At 50.4% G+C, this 12,284-nt stretch overlaps 1 protein-coding gene across 2 annotated transcripts in view; it reads left to right on the top strand.

Moving 5' to 3' along the window:
* Window positions 1-42: 42 nt before the first annotated feature.
* CACNG2 (calcium voltage-gated channel auxiliary subunit gamma 2) overlaps window positions 43-12,284 on the top strand; it is a 120,616-nt gene continuing 108,374 nt past the window's right edge. The window contains exons 1-2 of one of the 2 annotated variants that reach the window (XM_077761949.1): window positions 75-93; window positions 630-775. In XM_077761949.1, the coding sequence (XP_077618075.1) occupies window positions 634-775 (142 nt within the window). In that variant the 5' untranslated portion in view covers window positions 75-93; window positions 630-633. Of the gene's footprint in view, window positions 776-12,284 lie in introns of both variants that reach the window. The other variant, XM_077761948.1, reaches the window with a different exon arrangement.

Genomic DNA, 12,284 nt, shown 5'->3' with positions numbered 1-12,284 from the left:
CCAGAGACCCCCCCACCCCCCCCAAGGAAGAGAACTGGCGAAGCAAAGGATTTTTCATGGCGCAGGCCGCAGAGCCGAGAACGAAGACTGAAGGTTGCATCCCGGCTTTTACAATCTCTAACTGTCTAGGTCCCGACCATGAGAGATTATGTTGAGAATGCGGCTGTTCCCTGGTTCACTGTGGAAGCCATCTCCAAATTAGCTATCACATATGGAAACTGGAGACCAGAATTTTAGGAAAAGAGATTAAGGCATCTCACTTGGGGGGGTGGGGGGTGTCTTTTTATTTTTTTTTCCCTTTTTTTAAAAAAAAATTACTGCAACTGGAACAGTTTCTGATCTCAAAAGGCAAGCCTCTCTTCCCGTGTGATCTTTATAATTTACACTCTTTTCCGTGAGCTTTCTTACCTCCCTGTTTTTATATCTCTCCATATTCTCTCTTCACACATATATCCATTATATTAGTAGTGGAATTATTTTTATTTTTTTGCTTTAGTACTCGCACCCTCACACACACTCTCCCGAGAACCAGAAGTCGGTTGGGTGTTTATATAATGAAGAATTATGGGGCTGTTTGATCGAGGTGTTCAAATGCTTTTAACCACCGTTGGTGCTTTTGCTGCCTTCAGTCTGATGACCATAGCTGTGGGAACCGACTATTGGCTCTACTCCAGAGGGGTTTGCAAAACCAAAAGTGTCAGTGAGAATGAAACCAGCAAAAAGAACGAGGAAGTTATGACCCATTCTGGATTATGGAGAACCTGCTGCCTAGAAGGTATTTGATTTCCCATCTCCTCCCCCTCTCCACCTCACCCCTCCCCTTTTCACTCCCCCTCCCCACCCTCCTCCAAATAAGTCCCCTTTACATTCCACCATTTTCTTACTTCACTCCTTCCTACCACAGATCAAGGTTGGTTGGGTTAGTTTCAGAGGAAAGAAAATCGATAAGCAAAAGCCATACTCAACTCTCAAGCCTCCGCCACCCCCCCCTTCCCCTAAACCTCTTCATTGGAATAATCTGTGATGTGATGAAAACAAGAGATTGTCTTTTAAAGTCAAATGAGCTCTGCCTGCTTTGGAGTCATTAGGATTTGCCATTTGGTGTAGCATTGCCATCTACAAGGGGGGGGGGAATAAATGCTTCTGTCAACATTGCTCCTCTTTTCGCAATGAGGAATTCAAAAATGTTCTCCCTTTCCCCCCTCCTCCTCCCCTTACTCCCCAAAAGTCCCAGACACATCATCATCTGCGAATCTCCTTTTTTAAAAAAAAAAATCTGTTGTTTCTAAGAATCCTTATTTGGTAAATCCTAATTATTCCGGGATCTCAAGCTGAGTTCAAGAGCATTTCGTAATGTCTGTGAGCCACACATATCTTTCGGGGCGACTGGCTGCGTGTGTGTGTATGTGTGTGTTTTAACGTTTACAAAGCCTAAAAATACAGACGTCTCTCACAGGAAACAAGCCCAAGTTCTAATAAACAGCAGTTCACTTGCAGGTTAGGCTGAGAGCCAGTTCACTTCCACCCAGAGTGACATGTCTGTTATCCAGAAGCGAGTACAGTCGGCACTGCAGCCAGCTTGAGCACCAGACATTGTGCGGGGAGGCTGGGAGGGAGGTGAGGGCTTGGGGAGGTTGAGAGAGGGAGTGGGGGGGGGGCTGTGAACTGGGGGCGTCAACTGTTTGCCTTGATATTGCCGGGTCACTGAGACATGTGTGCCTGTGCATGGGCTGTGGCCAAAGGGGTCCCCACAGTGAGAAGCCTGGGAGATCAGGACACAGCTAAAGGCATGTGCTTCTGAGCCACATTCAGANCATATGAGGGACTGCATTCGAATGGCTATGTGTATATATCCATCCATATATATATGTGTGTATGTACAAGCTACTGCTACCATAGAAGGATGTGCATGAGAGATACGCGTTTCTATGTGGAGAGAAAGGCTTATGTGCTTTGCTTCTGACATGAACCAATACCGGAGGCCGTTTGAGGCAGCGCTGGGAAGCGGGGACTGCAGAATTGTTTGTTAAGCTCACCGTGGGATGGTGATGCAAGGACTTGAAGCCGGGAGATGGGGGAGAAGAGAGGGAAACGGACAGCAGAGGGAGAAACTGATGTGGCCCCAGGGTCTAACCCAAAGTGAGCAAAAGCCGCTCTTTGGGAAAGGGTTATATCTGGGAAAGAGCACCAGGTTCGTGCCTCCCCCCAACATTCGTGGTGCGAGCGGTTGAGTGATGGCTGAACATGTTTTGAATAGCTAAGTGACTTCATTGAGCGATGGTCTATTTGACGCATACTGCATTTGGTGCCCTTTCTCAATCCAAACCGCTGCCTTGAACATAGTCTGCAGAAGAGCTGTATGCTGAATACTCTATGCTCTTCCCCAGCCGGGGAATCAATATCAGGAAATTAATAGGGACCGTTTTAAACACACCCGTCCTTAAAGAATGAAAAGCCTTTCAAGCAGCTTGTCATTAACAGTGGAAAGGCTTCCATTTAATTAAACATTTATGGCAGACTTTTATTCCAAAAGAGAAGAAAAGCAAAGTGAATGAGAGTTGCTTTAGGGAAATGATCATAGTAGCAATTTGCCTTCCTTGGATGTTAGTTAGATGGATGGAGATATGCAGCCAAGAAATTATAGGAAAGACGGAACGTTATGTCAGGAGAAATAGACTCAGAAATTGGTAAGTTGGTATAAACATACTTTCTTATCAGGGCTTTACTTGCAAATTCTTCATCTTGTGATCTTGGAAACATTTTATAATCCCCAGAAGAAAAGTGGACTAGAAGTGGTTTTGGATCACTAGTGTATTAAAAGGCTTCAGTATTTTCATTTTAATTCCATCTGTCTGGTGTCTGCATCCCCACATGTGCTACCCACCCCTTTCACTTTCTCTCCACACCGCACCCCACCCTGAATCATCTCTGAGAGGGTTAGGATTACAACACTTCCCAAGGGGTGTGTGGTGCGTACCAGAGCTGTGGGTTTGGCCCATCTCCCAGGCCTGGGGCCTCCGAGCAGTGAGGGGAGGGCTGGACCAGACTCCCTTCAGGAGGCTATTCCTTTTCCACTTGTGGCCAAGGCCCAGGCAGGAAGAGTGGGGGCCCGGGGGCCCCGGTGCGACCCGGCCTTCAATTTCCAACGCATCTGTCCATACGGGCCTTCGCGGGCCTGGGACCGCCCCAGGAAGTTGGGCCTTAGCCATCTAGGGAGTGGTTTGAAGATCTGAAACCACTTACTGTGGAAGGCTGCAAAGGCTGCAAGAGCACTTATTTCTGAAGGTTGGCATAGATGGTTCTTGTGCCGTGTTCCTGTGCGTGCTTTCTGGAGCATCCAAAATAGGGTCAGCCTTTATGGAGACCAAGTTGTCGGCTCTCTACATTTCCCCCAGTCTCTGGGGGTTCTTGCGTGTGAAAAATCGGACTGTCAGAAAAGATTCCCCTGTCACCTCTTTATTGTGTTTGCTGCCCATACCCCAAAAGTTGTGAACAGACCTCAAATCTCCCCAAGATGTTCTTGATGACTGCAAATGGAAAACCAACTCTGCCCGCTTCTGATCTCTGCTGCTTTCAGGGTTTCACAGGGGCTTTTTGTCCTCTGAGATGCTTTTTTTCCCCCCGTTCACCTCTTGATGAAAATTGGAATCAGCAAATATCTCCCTGCCTCGATCGCTGCTTTTGAAGTGAATCAGTCTGCTCAAGAATGAGGAGGGACAGGACCACCTGTCCTGTTAGGGGTAGGCACACAGTGGGAGACGAGGGGCATCGAGAAGAAGCTACAACATTTATTTTTTTCTTTTTTCCTGGTGCAGTGTAAGTAGCAGTGTCTCTGTGTGTGAACTTGAAATTCCTAGTAGACTGGGGTCTTCAGTGGGATCGAGGCGGGTGGGACAGTCTGCAGATGGATACAGACAGGTGGATCGTGATAGAAGTCCTTGAACTTTTCAGGAAAGCTGCACTAAGAGCCTCCAAATGGAGAGATGAATTGGCCCTTTCAGGGAATAGTTCAATAAAATCCACAACAGGACACTAAAGCAGCTGTTCCGAGAGAGGTGTCTCTGGGCCGCGCTGTGGCTTGCTGCTCAGGATATTAACCTCTGCTGTCACCGAAAGGAATCATTGTCTCCAGGGGCAGCAAGAAATTCATGCTGTGTTTATTCTCTCCTGCGCCTCCTCCCACCCCCGTCCAGAGCCCCCACATCTCCCCCAGAGGATTTCCAGCCCCGCAGAGGAGGGGCCAGCGGCGGTACAACGTGGTCTATAGCAGAGACCGCCCTCCCTCTCCCACGCCCCTTTCCTTGCTTCGAAGCAGGGCAGAAATCTTTCTCTCTGGACAGTTACGTTCTCTCTGCTGCATCTCCGAGCTCCTTTTCCATCCACGGCTCTTCCTGTCTTTGCTTACACGTGCTGCCTGCTCCCGGTGCTGCCGCCGCCCGTTCTACATCCCTGCTGTCTTTGAGCAGGAAGTGTCTCGCTCTTCCCGCACTGGCTTTGCCAAGTTCATAATTGCATACCCTTTGCTTGGCCTGAGAGGTAGTGAGTGCTCCGTGCTGCGTTCAGCCATGGCCCTCTCGCTTTCTCCAGAAGGAAAGTATGTATCTTTCATTTTAGGAATGCCAACGGCCTCTCCCAGATAATCTTACCTTCACGGGTTGGATGTGCTAAGTGTGAAGTGGCTTCACACTGTACCTGTGACTCCAGAATCCCCAAGTCAGATTCCCAGTTCGACTCTCCTTAGGCGCTTTGCACATAATAGGTGTGGAAACACAGGGATCGATGGATTGATTCCAAAATTCGTAAAATTATTTAACTTGATTCAAACACCGTAAGAGCGTGTGACAGTCGAGTAATCGGGAAAGAAGGGGGCGAGGAAGTCACGATGGTTGGTTTGTTCTTCCTGGTGCTTCTTTTTTAAAAGAATAATAATGAGTCATGGAATTCATTATTGTAAACTAAGGGAATTCAGAAGGAGTCCGTTTTTAGGGTTGTGCCGCTCCTAACTGGCCAATGGAAAATTATCAGTAGGCTCAGACTCTGCAAGCAAGGAAAGAACATATCCCATTGATTTTCTTCCCTTTCCTGCTTTTAAAGTACACCCAAGCCCAGGTGGCTTGTAATAGTCACCAGAATAGACACTTTGGGTAGAGAGCAGGCATCAGGGACCATCCTCATTTAGCTACCCCAGAATCTTCTGTTCTTTTAGCAAACCTCTCCCACCTGGTTCCCAGGATCCTTAGAACAGTCCCCAAGGTCTTAGGCTCTGACCAGCAGTTTTTCCCGGGGCCAAGCCCTAAGCATCCATACTTGGGAAGGCAAACCTGAGTTCTTTACTGAGGAGCAAACTCTGGAATCTTGTCCCCTCGGGCTGCCCTTCCTGCCCCCACCCCCCACCCCCGTGTCCCTTTACAGCTGAGCAGAACCAGACACACAGGGGTGACACCACAGCCAAGACCAGGTAGACAGAGCCAGAACTTGAATCCAGGGCCCTTGCTTCCAGCCTGCAAGCCTTCCGAGGGCTCGATGCTACCTACCCTGGCCTATACTGTGTGGCCTTGGGCTCGTAGTCACAGCTAGCACCGGATTTTATTCAGTCTGTGCCCCATTAAGTGTCCCCCAGCGAGGGCCCAGCCTGAGCCCGTTCTGACCCACTGGACCTGCGCCTTGCCACGGGACAGCTCTGCCGTAATTCCCTCTCTCCCGTGAGGCTGAGGGAATGCGACCCCGAATTTCAGGCCAGACCCACCACGTGTCTCTTGGGGTTTGCCCTTTCAGTTTGGAAGTATCCTCAACGTAAACTATCCATCAGCTTTATATTCGCAGGCGGTTTTCAGAAAATAGCAACCGTATGTCCCCTGTAAGTCATGGAAGGTTTCAGATCGAGCCCTGTGGTGTGTGGTATAGTTGAAAGAATTTTGCAGCCACTCGGGCCTGGGTTTATTCCAAGCACTGCAGCCTGTGAGATCCGGGACACAGGGTTTTACCTCTCCAAGCCTCAGTTTCCTTTCCTGTAAAAGGAAAGCAAAATAGCTTTCACTCAGGGTGGCTTCCCTGTGACCATCTTATCGGCGGTCGAGTTCAATGACCCCAACCTGTACCCCTCCTACAATCCTCCTGATTCCGCCTTCTTTTTCTTTACGGCGTCCTTACCACCTTCTAGCACACTCCATAGTTTGCTCAGGATATTTGCCGTCTGTGTTTCTCACCGGACAGTCAGCGTCACCAGGGCATGGATTTCTGTCTGTTCTGCTCATTGCTGAAGCCACCGCGGTTATGAGGTTTTCGGCCCACCTTTGCCGGTGAATGAGCACACCGTGACTGCCTGCTTAGCGGGGTGGGGCTTCAGAACGGGCGGCCCCTTCCTCCGGGCCAAGGATTGCTCTCTAAATGATACATGGTGAGCAGTGGTGGCAAAGAGCATCCTTTTTCTGACATTACAGAAAATCACGAACTCAACACAGAGGAGGGCGAGAGGGAGAGGGGAGGGGAGAGAGAGAGGCGAGGGTGCCGTTCCACATGCAAGGGACTGGAATAAAGAAAGATAATAAAAAAAGAGTTTGGAGAAAAACTGAATGCCTGAGAAGGAGGTGCTGGGTGTGAGCTTCCTCTAAATAGACGGTGGCCGTGTTTTCCTGCCTCCTCATCGCCCAGAGCGGCTGTCACCGAGATCCTTGGGGAGGGCTTCCCACGAGCGCTTGCTTTCAGGTCAGCGGGGAGGAGAAGGTACAAATCCAGACTAACAGTGCAAAAGATTTTTAGACTGTGCAGAATCGAGTGGTTTCCTTTAGTCTCAAATGTGAGTGTTTTGGCCAAAATACCCGTATTCAAATGAAATATGCATTTAAAGCTTCCGGGTTAGTTTCCAGCCCGGATCAGGCAACCCCTTCACGCGTTTATTTGTTAAACCTTTGGTGGAGTTCTGCAAAGGGCCAGGGGTTGGGCCAGGGGGTTGCAGGGCTGCCTTCAGGGTCACCGGCCCAGGTCCTTAGAGCCTCCCGGGAGAGAGAGACCCTAATTCAAAGAATATATATACATTACAACTATGACAAGTGCTCTCCAGGGAGGTCACAGGGGACTGTGAGTTCATAATATTGAGATGGTATCTAATCCGAGAAGGCTTCCCTAAGGAGGTAAGGTGAGAATGAGTATCTGAAGGAGGAGGAGGAGTTCACTGGGTGACGAGAGGAAGAAAGACCATTACAGTTCAGAAGGCAGCAAGTGCAGAGATCAGTGAGGAAGAATGAGACGGGGCCTGGGTGAGGCCGGGGGCTGGGGTGCGGGTGGGGGTATAGGTAGAGAGTTGGCGGTGGGGCCGTGCTGTATGGTTTGGGGGGAGGTCTGCAGAGGTAATTAAGACCCATATGTATGAGGCCTTGTTAGTCTTGCTGAGTTCTGCTCTTTGACTTCTGGCTTCTTGCTTATAAGCTGTGTGACCTTGAACTAGTTAATTCTGTCTCTGTGCCTCCCTTGTGCCAGCCACATGGTGGAGATGACAGTGCCTGCCCCTAAGGTTGTTGCGAGGATTTGAGCACTGTTTTCCTGTCTTCTTGTCGCGTCCCTCATGTCTCACATCCCGATCCCGTCATGCTGTCTCTTTCGCCTCCAAACTTCCCATGAGAGCGCAGAGAAGGCAGGGAATAGATAAACTCCACTCCAATCAACAAAATTCAAAATACACTCAGTGGTGGTGTTGACGGCAGGTGCCAGCCCTATACCAACATAAGAAGGCAGTGATGGGGCACCTGGTGGCTCAGCTGGTTGGGCGTCCGACTCCGGCTCCGGTCATGATTTCGTGGTTTGTGAGTTCAAGCCCCGCGTGGGGCTCTGTGCTGACAGCACCAGAGTGTGGAGCTGCTTCGGATTCTGTGTCTCCCTCTCTCTGCTCCTCCCCTGCTCGCTCGCTCTCTCTCAAAAATAAATAAAAAACATTTTTAAAGAATTAAAAAAAGAAAAGGCAGTAGTGAGCAAGCCCTCACCTGCCTGAGGAACATCCAGATGAGGCCCCAAGGGGATTTGGAAGAACGGTCAGCTCGCAGAATGGCCCACTCTGTATGAGATACCTGACATAGCCTATTGCTGCCTCTCCTCGCCCTCCCGCAAGTTCAGAGGAATCCCTGGCATCCCTTACAATCGTTAGGATCGTGGAGGATTTGAGTGGAATTTGAATGCCGCTCGGTTCTATCCAGCAGACTTTGGGAAAACAGGAATGAGAGAGGAGAGATGTTAACTGGGCTCCCGGACATCGAGAAACGCAGGTCAGCCGCTGTGGGATTATTGCTGAGCTGCATGACCTCATGGCCTCCTGGTCCCCTCTCCTGGCTACGAAAGGTGCCATTGTCTCCCGGTTCCGTCTTCCCTCGGTCCCAAGGCACCATTAGTTTATGAAGTGAACTATCCTCTTAAGTAGCTTTTGGGGGGAGGGGAGAGCAAACGTAATGGACACATCAACTGTAAAACGCGCTCTCATTTCAGAAACCATGCCACCTACGTTCTGTGCCTTAGAACCAAAGGAAGACGGTAGGCTCTCTTGACTGCAGAGGGAAATGCACGCAGGGTGCTGGGAGAGCCCGAGGGATTCTGCCCGCAGGCAGCTGGTGCCTGTCCCGTGGTGACCCCGGGAGCAGCAGAGGGCAGAAGAGTGTGCTCCTGCCCCCACCTTTCTCGACAGGGGAAAGGGCGATAGTTGATCTCTGTCCAGTAGCTGTTCCCTGAGCCTTAGCAGGTGCCGGGTGAGAGTCTAGGACAGAGTCAAAGCCTCAATCTCTGCCCTCGGGGCAGAGGGACTTCTCATCTGGTGGAGGAGACACAGAGATGAGCAGATGAAGATGAGGGCACAGCAGGCAACATAAGCATGGAGGACTCTGGGAGCACAGAGACTGGGGAGGAGCGGATGCCGGGGGAGACCGGGTTCGGAAGGATGTGTAGGGGTGAGCGAGCCAGGGAGAGGAAGAGCACCTCACACAGAAGGAAGGGCCATGTGCAGAAACAGACGCCCCAGCCACCATGCCGAGGGCCCCACGCAGCTTGAAGGTAGATGGCAGGGAGGGGTGAGCCCGGGAGGCAATGAAGATGTGCCCCCCAGAGGGACAGAAATGGCTCGCAGGGCGGTATGTGTTTCAGCATGGGAGCAAAGTGGGCCCAGAAAGGTGGAAGCAGGGGCAGCAACTGGCTTTGCCCACCAGTGAGCCCACTGGATGCCGAGGGTCTCACAGAGGGCATCAGGGGTCGGCCGGAGCTGGTGAGCTTTACTGGGGAAGGGGCGAGGCACAACGCAGAGGGTGTTGCAGTGAGCGGGTCACTTGCACGGAGCTGGCTGTAGTAAACCGAGAGGAGATCATAGGGAATGCACAAAACAGGTGCATCGAGATCTGCTTCCCCCCTTTCTCTTCTGACTTCCGGGTGTAACCCCGTACGGTTACAAAGATGCAAAAAGGCTCTGCTCAAATGCCACCCTATCTCGTCGAGCCCCCAGTCCTGTGACCCTCCTTCCTTTCCCTCTTCAGCCTTTCACGTTGACTTCTTCCTTTTGAGCATTTACTTGCCTGTGATCTGTGTGCCCCTGTAAGGGCTGCATGTGGGGCGAATGACTGAGGAAACGGCACCTGCCCACCTCCAGCGAGGGAGGGACCTGGCTCCTAAACAAAAACTCTGAGCATCCTCTAGACCACGCTTTTCTCCCAGCCTCAGCTGGAACCACTTTGTGAAAGACCCAAGAATAGGCAGGTGTTTCCCTTGCCCCCTCCCCAGGGCTCNATGCTGATAAGCCACTGCCAGTCTTTTCTCTTAATCTAAATCCTTGTTTCTTATCACCTGGCCCAGCGGTACTGACGTAGCAGCCCTGGGTCTGCCTCTGAGGAGCCGCCACTCCTTTCCCTTCCTGACACTGTATTTATTCGCTCTTCGCTGAACTTCCTTGACCTTGGGTAGTCTTCCAGCTGCTAACAAGAATGCCAAGGATTAGGTATGAGATCCCAGGTGCATGGTTGCTGCGGCTTCATTGTATGGGGAGAAAGCACCTTGCTTCGCTACACCGTCCACGATGCAGTTTAAATAGTCCAGTGCCAGCCTCTCTCTGCCCTGGCCATCGGGCAAAATTTGCTGGTGACTGGCTGCTACTGACTCCTAGACCTTTATTTCTGATCTCACCCCATTGCTCTCCTCTCTCATTTTCTCTGTGCAAAGGATCATTCTTTTCTGTCATTTCCCTCTCCCCCACCTCTGTCTGTACAAGTCTCATCCCTCATCCTTCTTGAATTTTCCCTACGGTTGGAAACTCTTCTCCCTGGCTTTCCTTCCATGTGTTTTTGCAAAGAAGGTAAGCCTGGTGTCACTTCAACACTAATGATAATTATAGTAATAATAATAATAATAATAGCTAATCATTCATTGAGTGCTTCCTTTGTGCTAAACACTATTTAGATGCTTTTTCAGAGGCTGGCTCTTGTGTAACTTTTACAATTCTGAAGGTACATGAGGTGATGTCCATTATCTCCATCTTAAGAGGCTCAGAGAAGTTAAGTAACTCACCCGAGGTCACACAGCAAGGAGCAGACCTGGGATTCTAGCCCGAGTCTGTCCATCCTCAAAACTATGCACAGCCTTCTAGTACACTAATCATGTTTCCAATCATCCCCTAGCCCCCAAGTTTATAAATCAATCTCTTGGAGAACCTGAACTCCATGCATGATGAAGTCTTCAAAACCTTGAAGCTTACATTAGGATATGCTGCTTATGCAGGGCAGAGTCCGGGGAGTGGAGGGGCTGCCGTTTTCTCTCGTTGCTTTGAAAACAGAAGAATGACTCAAAACGCATGGACATCCTGCTACCTGCAGTTTGTGGTATATATATATATATATATATATATATATTCCCTCTCCCCTACCTTCTGCCAAAAGGGCGTGTTCCCAGCCACATTCCACCTGTCTCCAGGATTCAGCTAACTCGCCACTTCCCCAATACCTCAGCTGCCTCCCCCCTAGGTTACATCCCCTCCCCCTTTCCTTCCACACCATCCACGTGTGTCTCTAACACACTTTCCTTCTTCCCGTTGCTTGTTTCCAGTTCTGTCTCCGCTTCTAGACCATGAGTTCCCCAATCTGCTTCATTAACAAAATTCACTCAGTTACTATGTGCCAAGTACCATCCTAGACTCCGGATCTTAAAAAGGTGAAAAGATGTGGCCCCTGCCCTTCAAGAGCTTATGCTCTAGTCAGGGATATAGGGACACAAGCGGACCTTGCTCCAGGGAGAGGCGTGAGAGGGTGTGGAGTGTTCAGGGGAGCACATGAGGTTTCTGGCATTGCTGGGGGCCAGGTGTGGGCGGGGAGGTGGGGAAGGTATTAGTCCCTGAGGCACAAGAGCCCACATCGTGGAGGGATGGCTAGGCTGTGCCCAGAGGGGAGAATGTTGGGAAGGGAAGGGACATGGTCAAACTCGCACTTCGGAAGGATGGATCTGGGAAGTAAGGATGGGAGGAGGAGGGGGAGAGCAGAGCAGACATTCAGGAAGGAGAGGACTGCACACTCCGGGAAGTGATGAAGCAGCTGGCCTGGGGCAGGGGACTGACCCCAGAGGATCCACAGGATCTGGGGACTGCCGTTGTGTCGAGTGAGGTGTGACAGTGAGTGACCTTGTCTGAGACAATGCAAGCAAACAGGAGAAATCTGCAGGGAGAAGATGGGACCTTCCATCTTGGATAGAGTGATCCCCCCTGGCCCTGCCCAGTGCTGGGCATATAGTAGGAGCTCAGTTGGCGTTTGTTGAATGAATGTAGAAAAAGGACATAGAACGTAGCTTCGCTTCTGAGATTAGGATACATATTTAACCTCAGATTTTCTCCCAGCACCATCATAACCCAAGGATAGTCCAGCCAGGCCTGGCGCTCCAGTCTGCTCTGGCATTTGCCAGCCTGGGTTCAAGCCCCAGTGCTATTGCTTACCAGCGAGGTGACCTTGGACGAGAAATGTCACCTCTGTGCCTCAATTTTCTCATGTGTCAGTGGGAAAAGCTGTATCTCACTCCTGAGTTGGTTATGAAATTTTAGTAAGAGGCTCATGTTAAGTGCCCAGCAAGATGGTGGGATGTAGTAAGTGCTTGAAAAACACCAGCTGCTGTCCTTGTCTGCACTGAGGTGATTACAGATGGCCTTAGCAGTTGCAGAGGGTCACCCGCCAGCCAATTGTGGTTAGCCCTCAAATCTTCCACAAGTGAAGAACTTTTCCTATAGAAGTTCCTATTTATGGCTTCACTTGGAGAAAAAGAAGAAACGGTTTTTTGGTAACCCT

The sequence above is a fragment of the Crocuta crocuta genome, unplaced genomic scaffold, assembly GCF_008692635.1.
Source record: "Crocuta crocuta isolate KB4526 unplaced genomic scaffold, BGI_CrCroc_1.0 scaffold193, whole genome shotgun sequence".
NCBI lineage: Eukaryota > Metazoa > Chordata > Mammalia > Carnivora > Hyaenidae > Crocuta > Crocuta crocuta.
The sequence above is the reverse complement of the archived record's forward strand: the minus strand, read 5'-3'. Positions and strand labels throughout refer to the sequence as shown.